This window comes from Camarhynchus parvulus, chromosome 1, assembly GCF_901933205.1.
Source record: "Camarhynchus parvulus chromosome 1, STF_HiC, whole genome shotgun sequence".
Lineage (NCBI taxonomy): Eukaryota > Metazoa > Chordata > Aves > Passeriformes > Thraupidae > Camarhynchus > Camarhynchus parvulus.
In genome coordinates, this window is record NC_044571.1 from 24,609,707 (window position 1) to 24,633,617 (window position 23,911).

The following is a 23,911-nucleotide window of genomic DNA, read 5'->3' on the forward strand; positions in this document are numbered from 1 at the left end:
TAGTTATTAGTGATTCACTGTCAAACTGGAAAGGAATCTGCCCTAGAATACACTGATGAAATATACAGATGACACTCAAAAGGAAAGGCTCAAAAAGAGGACAGGATTAGACTACAGAAGGATTGTGAAGAGTTGGAATGAAGCTTGAAAATCATCACAATGAAAATCAAAAAGCATAATGAACGACATGTGTGATGGAAGAAGTCAAAAACACGCATACAAAATGAAAGATTATTACATAGTAGTCTAGAACGAAGGGACTAAGAATTATAGCTAATCACAAACTCAGTCAGCTATTGTTTCAAGAAAGGGAAATTTCATTCTAGCCAGGCCTGAGTTGAAGTACTTTGCTTGTTTCAGCAATGTGTACTCTAACAAGGATGCAGCCAAACTGGGGAAAAATCACGAAGTATAAAAGGAATGATAATTGTTTCAGAAAACATGATATATGATTAGAGCCCAAAGGACTTGGTTGAGGGAAATTAAAGACCACAATATCTCAGTAGCTCCCTTCTAAGCTCTACATTTCTATTTTAACAAAAAAACTAACTATTCATTAAAAACTCTTATTTTTTAAATAAAAAATAATGTATAGTAAGAAGAAAAAATATTAAAAATATGCAAAATATACACAATTTTTTCTTTGAAAATAAATACAAGACAGAAAATTATTTCAAACAACTAATTTATCAATTAGCAGTAAAACTAAAAAAACAAGAAGAATGTATTATCTAAAAAAGCTAACAAATCTACAACCATGAAGTTTCTAAACAGAAAACTGATTGCCTTTCTCCTGCATACTTCCAGATATTTCTAAACTGATATAAGTTGATCTGTTGGTATCAGTGATATAAATGCATTTCTTTCCTGAATTTTCTTCAGGTCACAAGAAAGTGTGTCAAAAAAGGCTGCTCACTTTTTTTCTTACACTATCAGTTGATCTTCATGGCCACAACTACATGTTTTACATGAAAGACAGCTTTCCCCTTCTGGAAAGCTCTAGTTTTACTTTTAAAATTTCTTTTATTTTCAGAGAATCTTGTGATTAAAGAGGGAAAATCAATTATAAAAGGACAAATTGAACCTCTTCTGTTCAAACAAAACCCCTCTGCTCTGTGATTATTCTTTTTTTCTATAGCATTGAAAAACACCAGAAAAATATCTATATTTGCTGTGCAAAACTCTTTTAATTTTATTTTAAAAACTGTTGCCTAAAACTAACACAAAACTGAATTCAAAGTACTGCTGCTTGGTAGTATATGAGTGTTAATTCCACTTATTGACACAGTTAGAGAATAAAGTTACCTTTTTCTCCTTGATCTCCCTTCTGGCCTTTGAGGCTAACCATGTCCATGTTGTCTATTGTTCCAGGTTTTCCTGGGAGACCAGCTTCACCTTTATCTCCCTTCACACCAGGATCACCCTGTGGTCCAATTACACCTTTGAAACCTTGGCTACCTATAAAGAGACAGCACTGAATGTTACAGGGGCGTATAAAACTTTGCAAGAATATTTAGCAGACAACAACAAATTAAATTAGCTATTTATTCAGATTTTGAGCACCAAATATCATGTTCTGGGACAGTTCCTATGAATTTTTTTCACACTCCACAATAGTTCTGTCAGAAAGTTGACATATTTTTCCCACTTCCTAGCCAATAATTTTAGACTCTTGAAACAATAAGGACAGGGGTTTGGCAGTAATACAGAGCATTATCTGAGGCTCTTAATTAAGACCTTCCTGCTGGCTTTTAATAATTTCAAATAGTGTATTTTTCTTGGAGTAATACGTACGGCAGTCCCACACCTAGCAAACCCTTATGTTCTTGAAAAATTGATCAAAAATCATGTTTTAGTGCCCAAACTCATGCCTGCTCCTAGAATGTGGCCTTTTATACTATTTCTAACTTAGAGGAAAGTGTCTTGACATAAACGGTTCCTTAGGCCAAGTATACTCCTTATCTTTGGTTATTTCTCAATTTCTGTTGGGGAAAAGGTGTGGGGTCTGCAATTTTTATTTTGAGAAAATCCCTCTCTTACCTTTTTCACCAGGAAACCCTCGCTCTCCAACTGGCCCAGGAGTTCCTGGCAACCCAGGAGTTCCCATAACTCCCATTTCTCCTTTGGGTCCTGAAGCCAAAGAAGAAGAGTTAATAAAAAAAATAAAGCAAGCAGTGTAAAGAAATACAAGAAACAGAATTATTTACTGCCTATCATATTAGGAGTTGCACTACTTAAGGAAAAATGGGACAAAGAAGATGATTAAACTAAAGCAGCCCAATAGAGAAAACAACAGTAAAAATAGTATTACGAAAACCAGAAGAAAACAGTCTTTAATGGGTTTTTGACAAATTCTTAAAACTCTCTATTACAGCAAACAATGCTGTCATTAAGAAAGGCATTATTAAAACCATACTCTGTCACTAAAACTGTGCAGAATAATCCTCTTTCATTATTACAGGAGCAAGGCTAGTTCCTTCAACCTGCTGGATTTGGTCCATGAAAGGACTTCAGCAGCAGCAGTTCAGTTACATGTGCACAGAGCTGCTTTACTGACATCAGTCCTTGTGTTTTCCCAAGCGTGGGCTCTTTGATCAATCAGTTCCTAACTGAGTGAAAGGGTGTGCTTTAACTCACAACTTAATAAAACAGCTGTCAAAGATGCTGTTTTCTGAGGGACAAGGCATTTACCTGTTGATCCTTTCAGTCCAACAGCCCCCTGTGGACCTGGCAGACCAGGTAACCCCACAGAGCCTGGGACTCCTGGCTGGCCCGGGCTGCCTTTATCCCCTTTAGGTCCTGGCATATCTAGACCTGGGACACCAGGGAAGCCCCTTTCTCCTTTTATTCCAGGAAATCCTAGGAAAAACAGAAGATACCGGATTAGTCCTTAACAAAAAACAAGGAAAACCATTAATAAGCATATCTGACCATGTCCACCCATGATTCACAAATTAGATGGCATAGAGGATGAAGACTCAAAGGCAGACAGCAGAACGAGCCCTTATTTCCTACGACAGGCTTTGAACCTGTATCAATAACCCATCAATGACCCAAGGAGACCAATCCAAATGCCAGAAATCCTCTCAGGAGGCCTCACCCTCCATTTTGGACCACATGGAGGAGGCCCACTGGCATGCCCCCCCATCTACCCCTATTAACTTCACACTGCAAAAAGTTCTCAAGCAACACTTTTACCTGTGTTATCCACTTATGTCAAAATTCTGCTCCTAAGCAGCATCATGGGAGTATTCTCTGCTCACCTGGTGGTCCCTGGGGTCCCGGCTGCCCAGCAGGTCCTGGCAATCCTGGAGGGCCCAGCCCCGGGGCACCTGGAGGGCCCTGTAAGCCTTGGAGACCTGGGAGACCAGGGTCACCTGCAGGGAGACAGGAGAAACATAGACCAGGCATTCTCTGATGCTGTTTGACATCTTGCTTGCTGAAGATGCCAGACAAGGCGCTTTGGAAGCACATGGCCAACGAAGACTTCATTCAGCCACCAACTTCTCCAAGACTGGGCTTGGATGAAGGGCTTTTTCTGCTAGCATTTGCTACTGGTGGCTAGTAGGAAAAAAATAAGATGGGAAAGGGGCAATTCCCCAAGATATCAGTAGGATATTTCAGTAATGAATAGACTTTTCACTGCACGTGCAGGAGAACAACTAAAACAAAATACAAATACAGAACTGTATTTTTCCAGTGACATTACCTCTGAATCCCTGCTGTCCAGGTATGCCCGGAAAGCCCTGCTCGCCACGTAAACCAGGCAGTCCTGGACTTCCCTTCTCTCCAGGGATGCCAGCTGGGCCAGGGGGGCCTGGCAATCCCTTAGGGCCAGGTAGACCTACACCAGGTTCGCCCTAGCCAAAGAAACACAATAGATTAGGAAACTACACATCAAAACAAAGAAATCATTTCTTGAATATGTATTTAAATCATGCAGTATAGGGCTTATGTACAGACCTCTATACATGACATCAGGGGAGAGCTGTAAGCCCTTTAAAAGTGTTAATGCCAAGCATTTATCCATCTACTCTGCCCCCTTGTGTGCACAGCAGGAAACATAAAATGAAAGGCAGTTTGGCCAACTTCTAAAGTTTTTCCTTGCATATGTTCCTGTCAACATGGGGAGTCACAGATAAAAGTATCAGCAGCTGACATCTACCTTTTGGCCTTGTAAACCTGGAACTCCTGGCAAACCATCCAGACCAGGGGTTCCTGGAGTTCCTGGCAGACCAGGTGAGCCGGGCTGACCTTGGAAACCTATAAAACAAAGCAAAACAAACCAAGAGTCACATCATTACCCTTTCTGTCTGTAAAGTGACCTCTGCTGTTTCTTTAAGCCTCTAAACTGAACTATTCACAAGGATGTGTTAACAAAGACTTAGGTAGTCAAACTTCTAGGCCTGCCAGTATGCAAATGTCCCAACAAAGATTCAAACACTGACTTTTGTGCAGCAGTTGGCTTATGATGAGAAACAAGCACCCAGAAGAAATAAATGCTGAGTGTCTCCTCTTAAATATAGCCTTGTGGGTTCATCTCCCATCTCCCTTGTGAGAAACATCCTGCAAAACTGGGTCCCCAAAGTCTTCTTCAGAAAAGGCAGCTTAATGTGTGGGGCATCAGACTGAGGGATGTACAACAAAGCCCACCTGTAAATCAACACCTTCTGTGCAGTATATATCTTGTGACACATTCTATGTGTCCTGCGGAGGGTTTCATACAGAAGGTTTCTATGCCAGAGCTAACCCATGAACTGCACCTTGGGAATGCAAGAAGGAATACCTACAACATTCTGCAAATCCCTTAAAGATAGCACTCACTCAACATCAGCACATGTACAACAGATTCAAATGAAGCAGGCAGAAATCCAGCTTTTAGGCTAAGATCTCAGAATGTCATTGGGCAGGGCTGAGTTCATGGAAGGGTCCTTTAAAGAAATATATTTAATGTGTCATTTCTTTCATCTGGCATCAAAGTGCATACAGCAATTCTTTTACAGATACAATGGGCCTTTTCTGTTCAGGTCCCCATGCACTCTCAGAGGAATCAGACACGGCTACACAGAAAAATATGCCCTTTCTCCTTATTAAATTTCTGACCCTCCCAGTCCATTCGTGTGTGGAATCATAAGAAATAATAACAAAGACACAAAAGAATTTTGGTGATTGAGGTGGCTGCTGAAAGTTCAGTCATCTAGTTCTAAATGAGCAGCAGTACTGTGAAATACATCTTCAAAAATTCAAAACATTTAGACTCCCTCTAAGCTACTTGCATATGCTGACACTGGCCATGGAGGGAAGACCACACTTATGTTGAGTAAGCTGGAATTCTAACCAAGCCACTCTCAGCTGTCTGGGATCCAGCAGAGATGTAAGCTCTGGCCCACAACTGTTACAGTTACATCAGCATATTATTTGGACCAACTACACACAGCATTTTTCATCTCTCAGAAGGGTCATCTCATCTCATCTCAGCAACTTCAGTTGCTGCAATATAAGATGCTGTACATAATCACTTTCCATTTTGGCAGTAGCTGTGACTTGTCTGCAGGTGCAGCACTGCACTACACAAAGCAAGGGTGCAGCTGAACTCTACTGAAAGAATGCTCACTGTGCTGCAGGCTGACTTCTGCAAGGGAGCTTCTTCAGCTGCACATCCCAAATCCCATGCAGCTATGGCTGGAAGATAGTGCAGGCCTAAGCCTCCATCCACACTCCAATTACACCAGCCCTGTTAGATGGACAACTTTTATCTTACCTTTGGGACCTGGAGGTCCAGGGAACCCTATCCCTGGCTGCCCAACAGCACCTTTTTCTCCTGGTAGGCCAGGTCTGCCTGGAAGCCCAGGATTCCCTTTGTCACCTTTGCAAATAAAAACAAGACAAATGTTAACACAAAGGCTAACTTCTGGGGAACAGAACCATCCTGATCATCAGACAAAGATTAACAGACTGCTGTACCTTGGGGTCCAGGGAAACCAGGTGGCCCAGGAAGGCCATCTGCCCCAGGAGGTCCAGGGAGCGATATAGTTCGTCCTGCTTCACCCTTTGCTCCTGTAAATGTAAAGTTGTATAAGAGTACAGGAACTGATGAAATAAAACAAGGGACTGCTACCTTGACAGCATTATCAGTTCATCCATACCATTAAAAGTGACTTGTTATGAAGTTTTTTTTGGTAGAAGCTTCATAAAAAAACTAGGATAAACCTAAACCATCCCATTTTGCCTAGCAAATCCTTCAAGACAACTGCCCTCAAAAATTTGCAATTATACTGGTGAAAGAGAGCACTGATTCAAATTAGCAAGTCTTCCAATTTCAGGCTTAAATTCTGGTGATCCTCTAGGCTGTACCATTTAAAGGGCACAATTTAAAATATTTTTTTGTATTTTTTAAAACACATTATAGCATTACCTGGAAGTCCTGGTAAACCCGGGGTTCCAGCAAAGCCTCTGTCTCCTTTTTCACCAGGTAATCCTGCAGCACCTACCCCAGGAGGGCCAGGGAAACCTCTCTCACCACGCACTCCAGGGAATCCAGGTTGGCCAGGGGGACCACGTTCTCCTTTCAAACCAGCCGCACCCTAAGTTTTTGGAAAGTATAAGTGTACTTTTTGCCTGGCTGGCAAGACAGAACACATCATCCTCTCTGAATATTTTGTAACTGGGATTTAGCACAGGTATCTGCAATGTTGAAGAAAGTGGATTTTTTCTACTGAGTTCAATGGAAACAGAACGAGGTTCCATGTGGAATAGCACATGGAGATCACATCTAGCAATGCAGCTACCTGTAACATGCAGGCCATGTTTCCAGTGGTGGATCTGGGAGCAGAAGTGAGCTCCAATTCAGCTCCATATCCACATCAGCTCAACTCTATCAGTGCCAGATTTTGAAGCGTTCATTTCCACAAGAAGAGAAATATGCTAGAACAGACTTGAATCTTGTCCTCACAATTTCTACTTGAATAACTGCATTTGTTCAATCATCTCCAAATATCAGCTAAATCATTCACGCTCGTTCTCACTATCAAGCTGTGAGAAAGGCAGAAAGGAATAAAACTACTGTCCATGTTTCAACCTTTTCTCTATAGTCCTGAAAGTAACAAGCCATGCTGAATGCATTTGAGCCAAATTACTTATTTGCATGACACGTAAAAAGAAATGGTCTGAAAAACCTAGCTCTGAAATAGTCTGTTGTTGAAGAACTGTCTTCCTCACTACTTCCAGTGAAAATGGAATCGTCTTCTGAGGAAGAATGTACTACTCAAGGTAAAGAATAGATGTGGAAAAATAAATGAGGCCAATAAACATAAAGCACGTATAGGGCACAAAAGCATGTGAATTCTGATCTGAAAGACAGAATGTACAGCACAGTAAGTAAACATAAATGAGCACACAGTAGGACAATATGCAAACATAAAGAAACAAACATACCGCTACTCCTTTTGGACCCTGGGGACCTGGAAATCCATCTTTTCCTGGTCTTCCTTCTCTTCCAGGAATGCCTGGCTGTCCTGGGAAACCAGGATCTCCCTTTTCACCTTTCAGGATAGAATCATAAGTAAAATCTCCAGGTTCTCCTTTCGGCCCAGGGCTGCCCGTAAGTCCTGGAGTGCCAGGGGGACCCTGAAATTTCATAAATTCAGATGTCATCATTTGCCCTACAAACCTTTCAACTATAAAAGAAAGCAAACCTCAGAAACTGAATTGCAAATCCAAATTAAGGGAACCACCAAGTCATTGGCTGAGGAGGTCAAATGAGAATATTTTTCAAGACACAGCAGTCTTGGAAGCAGAAAGCTTCTCCCTTGGGTAGTTTATTCATAACATTCAGAGGATGTGAATACATGTGTTCAATCATTATTAATATTCATCAACTTTGAACAGTTGACCCAGTCAGTTGGTAATATCAGAATATAATGCATGTGCTCAGAAAATAGTTTTGTAACCTCTTCTGGAAAGAAACTACCTACCTAATGGTATACCTACAGGATTTCCAGAATTTCAATTTTTCCCCTACATATTTTCTAGGACTTGATTGAACTTTTCTTATGGGAACAATCTCTATAATTTCTAGTGACTCAGAGCTACTCATTAGGGTAGTAAAACACAAACTTCATGGGCAATGTCCACTATGTACAGCTCATGTGTGCCCTCCACTTCAGCCTGAACCAGAACATGGTCAGTGGCAATCTCTTCATTAGCACTGGAGTGCTCTGAATCAGACTCTGATGTTTTGGCATGGCTGTGAGCAATGTCAGCTTGCAAGGCTGGCCTCTATGTAGTTCTTCCAAGTTAAATTATATGCTGGATCACCACCTGGCTGAACTTTGCAGAGTAAAACAAACTTAAAAGCATTCAGAACAGCAGGCAATCCTTGTCTGATTAAAGACATGAACAGCACTTATGAGGCAATAAAAGTAAGATATAAAGGTGTGGCAAAACACGTGCCAAGAACAAATGACAGACAGCAAAAAAGCTTAAATACATTAGAATGTCTTCCATTTCTTCCCCACTGTTTCTTTCATGGGTCCCATTGATATTATAGTACATTCAGTCACCGGGTAATGCAATTTATTGTGGTGGCAATAGATAAGGAATTCATCTTAGTCAACTTTCATTGGCTGAATTCAGGCAACAAGGCTTTATTTATACTTCAGGGAGAGAATCAGATTCCTTGAGTAATGAATTCATACAAATGGTTTGTTTTTTTTTACTTCTGAAGGTACCTCCCTCTCACCACTGGTGATAGAGGGAGCTCTCATAACCCCAGTGTGTGATAAAGCCAGTGCACAGGGATGTCACTGAGAAGTTATATCAGAAAGGATCAGCTGTAAGGAAACAGGCAGCTTTGGGGAGAAGAGGTCTGGGAAGACTCAGTCTACTCACACTAGGAATGGTGTCAAAACCCACATTATGCTACAGGAACGTGTATGCTGAGGTAGGTTTCCACAGCAAACCTCAGTGTCCATAGGGGCACTTAATGGATTCTGACAAGGTCAAACGTAGTTGTGGTAGTACACTGCTCATCTAGGAGTCATTTGTGTCACATTTTAGACAAGTGTTACACTTACAGCTGTTCAGCTTCTGGCCTTACTGAGAGTCATGCTGTGCTGCCTCAACATAATTTACAAGTAATCTTATTAGGATGCTACCCACTTTCACAGCTTTGCTTTATTTCTTCAAAAGTATTTGACTTTCCTGTTTACTAATTGCATTTTACAGAACATACTGCAGACACTTCCCAAAATCTTTATGAACAACCTGGATGCAGGACTTCAAGGAATACTAAGTAAGTTTGCCAGTGGCAATAAATTGGGAGGAGCTGTCAGCTCCCTTGTGGGCAGAAAGGCCCTGCAGAGAGAAACAAATCAGAGAGATAGGCAATCACCAGCACAAGGGCAAGTGCCAGATTCTGCACCTGGGATGGGGCAATCCTGAGTGTGTGGACAGACCAAAAAATGAGAGGATGGAGAGCAGTGACATGGAAAGAGACCTGGGGGTCCTGGGCAGTGGCAAGTTGAACATGAGCCAGCAGTGCCCTGCCAGCCAGGAGGGCCAACCCTGTCCTGGGTGCATCAGGCACAGCATGGCCAGCTGGGCAAGGGAGGGGATTGTCCTGCTCTGCTCTGAGCTGGGGCAGCTTCACCTTGAATACTGTTTTTGGTGCCACAAAATAAAAATGACATTCAACTATTGGGGAGCAACCAAAGGAAGGCATGAGAATGGTGAAGAGTCTGCAGGGGAAGTCTGATGAGGAATGACTGGAGCCACTTGATTTGTTCAGCCTGGAGAAGGGGAGACGAGGGGAGACCTCATATCAGTCTACAACTTCTGCATGAGGGGACGAGGAGGGGCAGGCACTGATCTCTCTTGTCATCAGTGACAGGAATTGAGGAAACAGCATGAAGCTGAGTCAGAGGAGGTTTAGGCTGGATATCAGGAAAAAAAATGACATCCAGAGGGTCGTTGAGCACTGGAACAGGCTCCCCAGGGAAGTGGTCACAACAGCCTGATAAGCATTTGGACAACTCTCTCAGGCACATGGTGTGATGTTTGGGATGCTCTTCAGTGGACCAGGAATTGGACCCAATGATCCTGACGAGCTCCTTCAAACTCAGCATTTTCTCTTATTCTCTGATTCAAAATTCAGCAAAACTGCCACAGTGTGCTGCATGCTAACATTAGACTGCTTACACCACACTAGATGGCACTGTCTCTCTCTCAATATATTTGTACTCTCCAGCAAAACGTTGCTGGAACAATTCAGAAGGTCAGGGAATACCTGCATCTGTTTCCTGAGAAATCCTAATCTCTACCCAGCTCCACTGCTTAGCTTGCTCAGGCAGAAGGTCATGTGTCCCACTGAGTTCTTATGATGGATGAACTCAGAAGTATAACCAATATCTGACAGCTCTTTTTTAGCTCTTACAGTTCAAACCACTTCTTCCTACATTATTTTATAACGCATAATTGACCCTAATTTTATCATATCACTGCACTGTTTTGGGGATGGGGGGGTTTGTTTGTTTTTAAAGAGAACTGTTACACAACCACACTGCTACACTGATCATCACATGTGTTTTGATCACATGCCCAGCAGGACATGTAGTATTTGGCAAGGCATTACTTACAGGCACCCCTGGAAGGCCACTAAGCCCAGGTAAGCCTCTGTCACCCTTGAAACCTGCTTGTCCTGGAAAACCTTTTCAGAGAGACAAATATATGGCTTAGTTTATTACATAAAATATAGTATATTCCAAAAAATATATTACTCACAAATAGCTAATTGTATGCGAATTCTTTGTGGTCCCCTGTAAAATGTCTCATTCCATTCCCAGTAACACCAGCACAATGCTGCTACAGCCAGTGAGGCTGTCTTGATTCATGCACTTGTGTTGCATGCGTGCATTCATAAACTTGGAAGCTGATGATTCATTTGACTTAGGAATGAATTTACCAATTCATGTAACCAATGCAGAACTGAAACTAATTAAACCACATTCATTTTTCTGAACAGCACTAGAACAAACATCAGGTATAATAAAATTAATATAATTTTTGGCATGTGCACACTTCTCTCATATGGTAGCAAAAAATAATTTTATTTTTGCGCCACAGAATTTAGTGCTGCAATTGGAAACAAATGTATGGGTCACTGTCAAGCCTGGGCACATAGGCAAATGGTTCCCACATTATTTCTCACTGTGAAAATACCTGAGCCACAGTTTGCAAAGACCCTTCATTGTGGCCAGTTTCTGCTTCCCTGGTAATTCTAGTTGATTGTATTTGAAATTTGGAATCAGGCCAAAAATAGGAATATGCCACCCTCCTTTCATGAGTCCTTTCATTAGTTTCACAAACAATTTGATTAGTGGGACAAAATGTAATTAATTTTCTTATGTATGCTGCATTTTTTGGAATTTAGCCTACATAGCTCATTCTTGGGTTATTAAGGAGTTTTTACCTGCTGGACCCGGTGGCCCTTGTGGTCCTGGAAGTCCAGGAGGTCCTACTTTATCACACAAGGCACAGGCTTCACCTTTTTCACCTGAAAAAAGAAAACAACAAAGGACATGAATAACAACAAAAAGATTCAAGACAACTGCAAGCAGGTGAATTCAGGGCAAATGTCAATTTAATATTTAAATAAATTGCTACTTCTAATTCCATGCTTCAAGGAGAAAATATCAGCAAGTTGATGTTCAAAATTCTTTAAAAATTTTAAAGGAATGGCATGAAAATCAACATAAGTCTTATCCTAGGGTTAGTATTTAAAAGAATGGTTAAAGGGGACCAGGTTGAAGAGGATCAAAAAGAAGAAAATAAATATTCAGTGGGTATAGAGAAAATAAAATTATTAAAGCAGAAAAAGGGTAACCTCAATAGTCACTATAATTTTGCAAGAAAAACAGTGAACAGAATAAGATTAGAAAGGAGCAACCACCATGTAAATGAGTGCAGCTCTTTTTAAATGTTCATTTAGTCAATGCTGCTAAAACATATGGTTGACAGTTCTATTCACAGAACCCCACAGTTAGGTCAGAAAAGATCTTTGCCATCATTGAGTCCAACCCATGACCAAACACCACCATGTCAATAGACCATGGCACTCAGTGCCACATCCAGTCTCTTCTTAAACATCTCCAGGGATGGTGACTCCATCATCTCCCCGGGCAGCCCATTCCAATGCCCAATCACCCTTTCTGGGAAGAACTTCTTCCTAATGTCCAACCTAAGATTGTCTTCAGTTATACTCATGGCAATGATTTATAAACCATTTTCATTCTCAACTCATTTGCCCCTCTTTAAATCTGCATCTCAGAATTCACACCCTGAATTGCCTTGAACAGCTCAATTTACATAGGGCTCTACTGAACCCCTTCTGCTCCTCTTGCAGCCCTGGGCCATCCTTCATCACTTCCCAGCACTGACCAGGCCAAGAGAAGTTCGTATCACACAATTCAAGGCACAATATCCTTCCTTACTCACCAGAGAGTCAAGAAACATCTTCCATGTCCAAGAACTATTTAACTAACTTTAAGCACACTTTCTCTGGTTCCAGCCTAATTTGCTCAGCCTCTTTACATACCCAAGCTCCAGGCTACTATGCATTAGAATACAATCACTTTAAAATACTATTACCTTTCTCTCCCATCTCTCCTGGAAATCCATCTCTCCCTGGAAGTCCAGGACTACCTGGTGCACCAGGTTCTCCCTGCTGGCACTGATCAATTCCATCTGAAATGAAATTGCAATAAATATTGTTTTGAGAAGTGCAAGTTTCCATTACAGGGTTGCATTTACATCCTACCTGAACTGTTACCTATGAAAAGTGGTAACTCAGGATAGCATTTTACTCCTTTATTGGATTTACTTGGAAAAATTTAACTGTGACTCTGTATACTTATTCCATATACACTGCTTAAGAAACCCTGAGAATTACAGAGAAAAGACAGGTTGTGCCATAATAAGGTTACACACAATTTCAACATAAAATCTATTTTCAATTTAAGTTTTGGCTTGGTAAAGTATCACAGGTGAAAAACTGATGTTTTGACCCTGAAGAGAATGGAGAGTATTGATGTTCAGAGAGATTCATTAAGAAGGTTTTTTTGTACCCTGACTTCTCTTTTTCAACGTTTTAGGAAACTTTCTAGGTAAGAGCAGCTTGTCAATATCTATTTAACTTCTTCACACCGATCAAGCTTCCTGAAAACAACAAACTTCATGTGTTAGGATCTGAAATAGGTAACAAATGAGAATATTTCTCAGGCTTGATATAAGAATATAAATAGTGCTTGTTCTGTTTGATGATATGATGCAGGATCTGACCCAACACAGCATGACACCATTTTGACCAAAGCCAGTAGTCAAAATGCTAATGTAAAGTTTGGAAAACAAATTAAATGAAAAAGAATTGCTTCCCATTATGTACTTGAAGAAGGCTAAAGAAGTATCTGGGGAAGGAGCAGAATTAAGCAATGACAATAATTTGTATGAAAAATAGAAATTTTTAGGAAAATGTAAGATTTAGCTATTTAATTCCATGTGCTACATGCTGGATTTTGCACTGCTTCACTGGCAAACACAGCAACAACCAGGCATCTTCCCCTGTTTTTGAACAAAGTATCTTTGGTTTAGGAATTCCATAGAGAATAACATTTCTTTCAATAACTTTAAAGTACCTTAACTATTGTAATGGGGATATCATTCCTGATGTTGGAATGATAATTTAACTCACAATATCAGTATCACCTATAGTAAAAGTTTTCTATGAGTTAAAACATTAGTTGTAAGGAACTATTTAGCATGAACCACTTCCACATGTACCTGGTTACTGCTTCATTGCAGAGCAAAAACATTTTTCTCTTTAAAATTCCTTTATCACAATCTAATAAAACATGTGTAATGTTGTTATTATTACTACTGATGTTATAATTTACTTGTCACATCATTACTGGCTTTTTATTTATTCCATAAAGCAGGTGTTTAGCCCGATCTAGTAGGTGGCATCCTAGCCTGTGTTGGGAGGTTGGAACCAGATAATCTTTAAGGTGTCTTCCAACCCAAGCCTTTCTATGACCCCATTCTCCTCTAAGATAATTTTATTTTAAAATAAAATCTTCTGGCAAACTAGCACCTCACACAGCAGTTCTCACACCTGTTCAATCTGTTACATAGACTGGAACTGCAGACTTGTAAATCATCACACTGAACAGCATCTTTTATGCTAAGAACAGTATGAATATCTGCTGTTTTTTAATTGAAAAGATACAAATATCACTACATTGGCACAATAGGACACAGAACAAATTAATGTGAATTAAGGTCAATTGTTTGGTTATATTCTAACAATTAACAATGAATTTTGTAGAAATTTTTGACGTATTTATTTAGCAAAGAATCCTTGTCCTTTCCCAGTAAGGAAAAAAGTGGTTTCCTACACTGTGCAACAGCTTTAATTGATTCATCAACAACTCAGATATGTTTCTTCCGTGACACAGATGCATCCTGATAATAGCTTTTATAATCTTGTCTCCTTTTCCTTTTTTGAATGTGCATTATGAGTTCTCAAGGTGAAAAGCAACCAAGGGCTTTATCTACCTGTTTTGCCTGGAGGTCCTGGTGGACCAGGCAACCCAGGGGGACCTGGGAAACCATCTCTTCCAGGGATTCCAGGTGAAGGGAATCCAGGAGAACCCTTTTCACCTTTTTCACCTCTCTCTCCAGGGACACCAGGTGATCCTACCCTGTCTGGAACTGGTCGACCTTTGGACAGAGTAAAACATACATGTAAAAACAACAAGTGAAAAGACAGCAACATTATCAACACATTGACTTTCACAGGGTTTTAGAGAGAAATGGAAAAATGTTAATGCAAAAGACAAAAGGGACTTAATTTTAATTATTGGTGATTTATGAAAAAATGAGGTTTGTATACTCACTACAGCTGAGAGAAACTAACTTCCGTTAGGTCCCTAAACAAACACACCTCATCTGTATTAGAGTGCTTTTCTGAGATTTAGTTGGACACACCTTTGCTGGGTAGTAAATAGTGGCAACACTGGACTCCATCTAGAAACTATTGCACACTTCCTTACCTCATAACAAACCAAATCTAAAATACACCTAGAAAGGGAGGGCATGTCTGATAACTTCAAAAAATAAGTACTCAACAATGCTAGCAGATTTAAGGAATGCTAAAACAAAAATGCTTTGTAAGAATAATAAATAAGTGAAAACCAGGCAACAAAAAGAAGCAGATACACAACTACCAAAACCCCTGCTTAAGATGTACTTTTAGCTATTTGTACAGTCACACAGGTCTTCATATTTTAATGACTTCCAGCTCACAACTCATCATTACACTTGACCATTAAAACATTTTGAGTCATCTGCAACATTGCAGGAGGACACAGAAGTCACACAAAGCTCAATCTCTGTAGGGTAATTACAGACCAAGAGCTATCATTACAGCCTGTGGTGTATAGCATCTTCTCTCTAACCTGTGAAAAATTTCCTGGAAACTATCTGACCCTGGTTCACATTAATTTCGTATTTAGCTCACTGCCAAGATAGAAAATGAAAGCAAGGAAGGTAATGGTAGTATCACTGCAGGATGTGTGAAGTGTCGGGTCTCCAGAGCCGATTTGCCTAATTTTTAAAAAGCAAGTATCATGGTGTAGGTCAAACACAAGTACATGTACTTATATACATAAAAGTGATACCATGGATGGGAAGATGTTAAGGCTCTGAAAAAGGCAACATTTGTAGGCAAAAAAAAACTTTTATTAGACCAAGTGACACAGTCTAAGAAGCAGGAAGCCTTCAGGAATGACTTTGATCAAGTCAGTATTATTTCTTCCTACAAACCTTGTTTTATTATACTTACACAAACACATAGAGAGCTGAAGTGAGGGCCAGACAAAGGTATGAGCATACACACTCAGGTGTATGTGCACACACTCACACACATTCCCAGTTAACAACTCTTCTTGCCTGATGGGTTCATACTCTCTGGGCTGTCTCTGATGGACTCTGCACTACATTTTCAATTTCAGCAGAAAGTTATCAGAGCAGAACAGAAAGAACAAGGCTGGATCATATCAGAGACGGGAGAAAAGCAATCTAGAGGAAGGGTCTGCAGGGATGATTAGACCCAGGGGAGGTCAGTGCTTGGGTGTTCAGAAAGTCAGGCAGTAACTGAAAGGAGCTAAGGAGAATATCCCTCAAGACTGTCCACTGAAGAGCACATGACAAATGTGAAAAAATCAATAGTTACAATTTCATACCTGGAGGTCCTGGGATTCCTTGTGCACCAGGGAAGCCTTTAGAAAAGAGAAGGTTTCAATTAGGCAATGAATTCTGCAATGAACTTCTAGGAGATATAATTGAAATTCATATTCATGCATATTCACATTCAAAATCAAATCTGAAGTTAAATAATCTATATATATCTTCAAGAAATACATTCAGAGAAAAGGTCCTGCTGTGTGCCAACTTTCCCAGAATTTTTTTTTGAATTGGCTAAGATCTGTAATGGGAAAACGGGAAGGGAAATCCTTGATTTTTTCTCTTTACTGAAGACATTTTTAAAATATGCAAGCCAATCTTAGGATAAAAAATTAGCAACTGAGTTCTACAAAGGAGTCTCAAGATTCTCTGCATTAATTACCCTCCTTTTATTCATGTTGATTTCCATACTTCTTGTATAATCTCACTGAATTATTTAACTGCCATAAAAACTGATCCCAGTTTATCATTTTTTCATCTATAACTGAAAGACAATCTTAGCTATGTTGAGAACCAGAAGTGTCTTACAAGCTATTGCAAAATATAATAACCTGAAAACAATTAAATAACTGGAACATTACACTGTCATACAAAACTCCTGAGCACAGATAGTACAATTTTAATTTCCTTTAGTGAGAAAACTAAAGGTATAACTCAATTAAAAAGACAAAACAAAATACATACCTTTTTCACCTTTTTGACCTTTCAGTCCAGGCAAACCTGAAACTCCAGGGTCTCCTTTTTCACCAAAGGTATCTATTGGTCCAGCATCTATCATCTAAATCACAGGACAAAGACTAGAAACATGCAACTGAGCCATCATATCTCCCCCATCTTCATCTGATGGTACAGAGGCCATCTTAGTTTCATTGACAATTTTCAGCAGTTTTGATTACACTTGCCATTTCAGCAAGTGAGAGGATTGCAGCTGCTGAGGAATTACCAGAGAAAATAAATATTTCCTATTCTACTCAAATGCCTTCATATCTATTTAAGGATTAAGTGGAGAGCTTTTATAGCATCTTCCTCAAAAAGAATGATGCCAGAAAACCTTAACATGGTCTAAGAACTGATCCATTAGGTTTGTACTACCTTTTATTTTAAAATATTATGTAGCAAATTTTTGCTAACATTGAGCTCAATATATAGGATGCTAATATTTACAATACAATATTCAGGAAGTATGTACAATTTTCCAAACCAAATTAGCAGATGATGGGCATTTGTTGCCACAGTTGGGAAGCAGCGCCACCAATAATCTATTTGATCCTGACTAACCCCATTTTTTATTTGAAGTGTTAAAAAATTGTTCCCCTGGTTACTTCTTATAAGAGAAGAAGTTACTTCGTATAAGAGCCAATCTCTGCTCAGGGACTCACTGGGCATCGTCAGCAAGTGGTGAGCAATTGCACTGTGCATCACTTGTCTTCCTCAGGTTTTACTCCTCTCTCTCTCTTCTTCTTATCTCCCATTTCTCCATGATTATTACTACTACTAATAGTAACTTTATTTTTATTAATAATGTGTTCTTATCTAATGAATTTTACCTTTTTCCAATTCTCCTTCCCATCCCATGCTGAGGAGGGGCAGTGAGTGTGTGAATGGCTGCCTGGTGCTTAGCTCCCAGCTGGGTTAAACCACAGCCCTGAAACAGGCAGATTTACTCTTTTGAACTGTCTTTTGGGTACTGTGTACTGATTAGCAATGTTTATAATATTCACAGTCCAAAACACTTGAAGAGGGTTCCTTTCCCAAATTTCAGACATACTTTGAAGAACTGCACCAAACTTTTGCTTCCATTAAGGAAAAATATGGATATGACTGAAGAGAACAAGATCAGACTATACACAGTAACTCTTTTTTCTTCATTCTTTGAGCACTTTGACTTTCACAAAATTTATTTTTATTTTATTTTAAGTTTAAAATTAAATAAAAATTCATTTTACTTACTCTTCCTGGAGGTCCTGGATAACCTCTCTCCCCTTTATCACCCTAAATCAAAACAGAATTTATGTCTTAAATCCAGATCAGATTTTTTTGCCAACAAAATCAGATTTCCTCAACAAATGAACACTGATACAGATTTAAACAGCATCCACATGGTAAGTACCTGGAATGCTATAACAGCCAGCAGTAGTAATTAGTTTGCAAGCTTGTACTGGTTTGCACTATTTGAAGAGAAACTGGAGGTTTTAGGGAAGTATACTTATGCCTATGCTGGCTGGACAAAGAGCATCTGAAAATAAAGCCTGGATTAAACAACACAGATATGATCTAAACTGGGGGTACCTTCATTTTGACTTCTCACTGTCTCTGAATGATGACATACAGCTAAGCAACATTCAATTAATATTGCTTTATGTGCATTCACTGCCTTAATGCAATCAATGAACACACCACAAAAGCTCTTAACTCATTCTGTGTGAAGTGAAGCAAAAGCTGCTACTACTCACCTTTGTGCCAGGCTCTCCAGGCCGTCCTGGAATCCCAAATCCTCCAGGCAAACCCTGTGTGGAGAAGGCAGTGAAACCAGAAGAGACAAATATAGGTGGATCTTAGCTGTGGCAGCAGCAAAGTTTAAAAATTTTAAAAGTCACGAAGTCACTGAAAGCAACTACTTGAAATAAAAAATTCAGAGGGCTAGAAAATATCAACTATTTATAACACACAGACAGTTCTTTGTTTTGAATGTAAGAAACAGTACTGGAAAATGAGTGAAATACATACAGGTTCTCCTTTCAGTCCTGGTTCACCATCTTTTCCAGGCTTGCCCTGTAAAACACCAAGTTTCACTCTGTTTTAACAGACAACCATATACATTCAATTTCTGAACACAGTGGGTGGAATACTAGAACAAAATTATCACTATTGCAATGCATTAATCAAAGTGTGCTAATTCAGCTAAAAGAGCAGAGGGTACAAATGGTGATTATGCCTAGTGCTTGTATTACCCCACACCCTCCAAGATGCCAAATTAAATAAAATCCTGAAAATCTATTCCCAGATTCAGAAGTAACATAGATTTCCCTGTCACAGAGTCTTCTAGACAAAATATATCTACAGCACAAGAAACTGGAACCAGATCCATCTTTTTCCTTCACAACAATCCCTTTCTATATATAGGCTCCTCAACTTCACAAGACATTATGTACAGATATTCAGTGGTTCAGTTTCAGTAGAAGGGTTGGAGAGTGGCCCTCTATCAGACTGTGTGGTCATGTAGTGGTAAATCCACTTCCCTCACACTGAAACTCAAATCATAAGGCAGATGATACACTAAAAATTCAAAATTCCCTCCTTCAGAGTAAAATTACAACTATTGGCCCACTGTGTCAACATATAGAGGGGTTAAGATTCCCTTGAAGTAGTCAACAGTTATGTGATAAATTATTTGGATGGGCAAAACCTACTTTTCAGCATCTTCCCTTCCTCTGCACCATAAAAGGACTGGGACATCAGCTTGTAGCCTGATGCACTGGTGGCTGCCTTTCATTTGGTGTCCCAGTGCTTAGATTGTATGTGTAGCATAAGCAATATTAATTTGTCCCATAAACCCAAGGAAATGTAGGCACTTAATACACAAAGTAACAGTGCATGTAATTCAGTCTAAAAATAATCCCATCGGTTTCGGTATAAAGATTTTGTCTTAATAGACAAAAATGATAGAACAAATGTGAACAGGCCACCACCACTGAGGTGTGTAGCTTTGGTCTCTTATAATGAAGAGTTACAAGTAAATTTTAATGATTAATTAAAACTTTGATCTGCAAAGTCAAGAGAGTCTTCAAATATACACCGTGATCAAAATTAATCACATGGTTTAGTTTCTTTGAACAAGAATGTCATACTGTAACATCTGATCATCTTTCAGGGCTTAGCTTAATTTCAGAAGTAGATATGATTTCCTGAACAATTATATATAAAATATCTTAGAAACTTTGCTCAGGGAGCTCTTCAAAAACTGAAAATTGTACTTTTGATAAAATCAGATGCTCTGGTTTCGTCAAAAAGCTCTAAGCCAACACGTCTCCATTCCTCCAGCCTCAAGCCTGCATTTACAATAAGAGTAATAATACATACATGATAGAAAAAATAATCCCATCACATAACTTTACTGAAAAGTTAATAGAACATCTGACTTAGAAACACAGTAGAAAGGAAGAGTTTTCTTTTTCAGATGGAAGTACAAGCTAATGCCTACAGGTGTGCTGGGCCTAATTGTTTATCAAGACCCACACCTCAAGAATTACTTAGAATATAATTATTTAGAATACTTTAGATACATTTGAATGCAGAAAAAAGTACAATTTTGCTACCTGCTCAGCTATGAAAGATACAGTATGACTCATTGACAAGTTCTGTGGTTGAGACTTTCTTCAATTTGGATTAATGTGAGTGCTGCCTTCACCTTCAGCACTGCAAGCCACTATTAGATGTCTTTAGTTAACTGAAATGTTACACACTAACATTACTGCATGTTACTACTATCTTGATTGTACACCTGTCCTACAGCAAAACCTGCTTGTATGAAATATAGCAAGGTTGCTGTTTAACTAATGGTTACTAAGTTTAGTTAGCTAATGGAAACAATACACTAACTGCAATTATGATATTGATAAAATTGAGTATACTTACACGTGGACCAGGCTGCCCGGGTTCACCCTTGTCTCCTTTGAAACCTGAACCTGGCAATCCCTGGAAAATAAACACTCAGGAGATTAAAAATACTGCCAAATTCCAAAGTAAATTTGCTTTTAACTAATAGGCATAAAGATATTCAATGCCACTATCAAAGTCTTTACAATTTTTATTGTAGTAAAAGAAAATAATACTCACTGGGATTCCCTGTTCGCCCTTTTCACCTGGATCACCCTAACAAAATTATTAAAAAAATTTAAATTAGTAAGCAATACTTAAACATTATTCATTTAGGTCGTAAATAATTCTTCATTTCAGCAAAAGCACATTTAATCCTGTTCTTCATTTCAAGAGCTATGCCTAATAGTATGATATACAAGAATTTAGACAAAGGTCAAATGTGAATCCATTAAGCTAGTTTATTTTACTAGTATATACTGCTTTGACTGCTTAATTCAGTAATAGAAAAATTCACTAGCATTAAGATTTCACAAATGTGTGTATGGAAAGTTGAGTACATGCTACTTAATTCAAACTTCCCAAATATTTTTACAATATCCTATCCTTATCAATCCTCCTTCCTCAGAAAGTCATTTGCTGCTTACTTATTTATGCAATTATTGATGCATTTACCATCTATTGTGTATTTTTTAGAGAGACTTCTAGAATGAAAATTATAACTCCTCCATAAAGTAAAGCAGGCAGAAATTTTTGAAAAGTTTGCTCTAGGTGACTTTATATTTTCTTTTTCCTGTGTCACTTCTATTTGCTAATTTCCACAGATTATACTTTAATGAAAAGTACAAGAAGTTTAATAATTTAATATCTCACCTTTTCTCCCTTTATGATTTCACTCCCTTTTTCTTTCATATGAGGTGCTGGTCCTGGGGGTCCTGGGGGGCCCCTTACCCCTTGTTCTCCCTGTCAATAGCAAATCCAGAATTGTCCATTGAAAATAGAATCACACTGAGAACAAATATGGCTAAGACCAGTAACATTAAAGAGAACTACCACTTGCTTTTAAAAATATAGCTAGGTAGTTTCTTTAAAAATTCTTTTTTCAACAAAACCAGCAAGACAAAGGGTTACAGAAGTCACTACTGTGTAACTGGTTACCAACAGAGACCACCCCGAAGAAAAAGTTCTGAATCTACTCTTAAGGTCAAGACTGATTAACCAAATAACACAAACTTATCCAAATAATTACAGCAATAGTACCTAAGTTTTATAGTGCCTCCTTCAGGAAGAAGGAAATTAGGAGGAAAGAGGTCAGGTACAGAAAGTCAACAGCTAAAGGAAAAAGTTACCCAAAGTTTATAGTGCTCCAAAATCTTTACGGAAGTCCATAAAGGCCAACTTCAAGATGATAATTGTGGATGACTTTTTAGTATGCATGTGTCCATTGCAGGGTCAATCATCTCCTTCTATAGTGCAAAAGCTCTATCTTTAACAGTAAACCACCTCTGAACAGACTCCATAAATTTCTGTCAAGCAGTAATGTACAGCAATACCATTTACCTTTTGCTAAAGACAGACCTGAGGAATCCAGGAAATCTCCACACATTTCTATGTCACCTTTTCCAACATTTTTCACTAAATTTCATGGTAAAAAATTAATTTCAACAGCATGTCATGTTGCAAAAATTCTATCCATTAGGAATATTGACTCAAAATCTATTAATAAGGTGGTCATTTAAAAAAAACAAAAATAAAAACATCCTACCTAAGTAATATAAGTTACTTATACTGCAAAAGCCCTCTGTCAACAACACTCATGAAAAGCTTCTGGAGAAGTGCTCAGACACATTATGAATTTACTGACTAGCCCTTGAATGCATGCAGTTTTTGGCTCCCAGAAACACAACATAAGGCACTTTAGCCTAGACCTCTCAGTGTGAGAGGTAACAGATTAAAGCTGACATGTATTACCTCCCATTTGATGCTGATTAAGAGAATAAATGGGGTCCTGGAGCACATCTCTTGGCTTAGAATTACTCAAAAATAAACCACTCTGTGTGCTCTGAAATCTCTTCCTGGTTGTGTCAAAACACAATAAAAGGGGACAACTGAAAGATCTGCTTCAAATGTGTGCATTACCAAACCAAAATAAGGCAGACAGGCCTTAGAGTCCTACAACAATTAATTCTGATCATTCTGAACAGCACATTAAATCTCATCCCTTAGAACTAAATTGATTTTTTTAAAAATCTCATGGTGAGTCCTAATATACAGAATAAATGTTTCAAGATCTGCCCATTGCAAATTAAAGCAGCTTTCCAGGCACAGCTGGAAAACAGGATGGTGACCTAAATCAATGTCAGGTATAACATCACCATTAAAAAAGTCTGTAGCTGCTCATGACTTTTAATTTAGGTGTAAGTTACAGATTTACTCAAGTCTTCCAAAAATCACAGCATTGATTTTCTCCATTGATTGATTTCAAGAGTTTTCTTCATTTAAAACTAAGTATCAAGAATATTTCTAAAAGTTGCTCTCTAGAAGTTTACAAGAGACCTACCTTTTCACCTTTGGGACCCTGAAAGCCCAAGCCCATGTAGCCCTGAAAATGTAAATTACACACACTTAGTCAATTTTTTTCTGCAGTGCATACATGCATATATATAAACATATGAAGGTATTACGTACTTGTCAAATGCTAGGGGAGAATTTAAAAGACAGAATATGTCTTTTAAATGCATGTGTGAAACAAATAAATAATCATGTCCTAACTCCCCTGCTGTTTTTAAGCCCTGTGTCACAGCAACTGGTGGAAAAACAGATCTAAATTCATCAGATATTTTTTGTTGTCACTATGCTCTTTTACCGAACACTTAGTGAAAATGTTGACACAAAAATGTTAAAATTAATTCAAATAACCAGAGAATGCTGTAATTACTACTGATTTCATTAAGTGAGATAACAGGGCTAGACAAATTTGGAAAAAAAAAGCGGTAAAAATCTCTCTTTATGATGTTCA

The 23,911-nt window shown here is 38.8% G+C and overlaps 1 protein-coding gene across 1 annotated transcript in view; it reads right to left on the reverse strand.

Moving 5' to 3' along the window:
• Positions 1 to 23,911, reverse strand: part of COL4A1 (collagen type IV alpha 1 chain) — a 117,482-nt gene that overhangs the window by 22,467 nt on the left and 71,104 nt on the right. The window contains exons 12-34 of the mRNA XM_030962989.1: positions 23,453 to 23,494; positions 21,766 to 21,855; positions 21,133 to 21,168; positions 20,932 to 20,991; positions 19,024 to 19,068; positions 18,750 to 18,803; positions 18,247 to 18,288; positions 16,981 to 17,074; positions 16,296 to 16,331; positions 14,608 to 14,772; positions 12,646 to 12,741; positions 11,468 to 11,551; positions 10,635 to 10,705; positions 7,435 to 7,626; positions 6,416 to 6,584; positions 5,965 to 6,057; positions 5,762 to 5,866; positions 4,166 to 4,263; positions 3,710 to 3,860; positions 3,264 to 3,377; positions 2,692 to 2,859; positions 2,041 to 2,130; positions 1,306 to 1,458 (exon numbers count right to left, since the gene is read on the reverse strand). Of these exons, the coding sequence (XP_030818849.1) occupies positions 1,306 to 1,458; positions 2,041 to 2,130; positions 2,692 to 2,859; positions 3,264 to 3,377; positions 3,710 to 3,860; positions 4,166 to 4,263; positions 5,762 to 5,866; positions 5,965 to 6,057; positions 6,416 to 6,584; positions 7,435 to 7,626; positions 10,635 to 10,705; positions 11,468 to 11,551; positions 12,646 to 12,741; positions 14,608 to 14,772; positions 16,296 to 16,331; positions 16,981 to 17,074; positions 18,247 to 18,288; positions 18,750 to 18,803; positions 19,024 to 19,068; positions 20,932 to 20,991; positions 21,133 to 21,168; positions 21,766 to 21,855; positions 23,453 to 23,494 (2,248 nt within the window). The remainder of the gene's footprint in view (positions 1 to 1,305; positions 1,459 to 2,040; positions 2,131 to 2,691; positions 2,860 to 3,263; positions 3,378 to 3,709; positions 3,861 to 4,165; positions 4,264 to 5,761; positions 5,867 to 5,964; positions 6,058 to 6,415; positions 6,585 to 7,434; positions 7,627 to 10,634; positions 10,706 to 11,467; positions 11,552 to 12,645; positions 12,742 to 14,607; positions 14,773 to 16,295; positions 16,332 to 16,980; positions 17,075 to 18,246; positions 18,289 to 18,749; positions 18,804 to 19,023; positions 19,069 to 20,931; positions 20,992 to 21,132; positions 21,169 to 21,765; positions 21,856 to 23,452; positions 23,495 to 23,911) is intronic.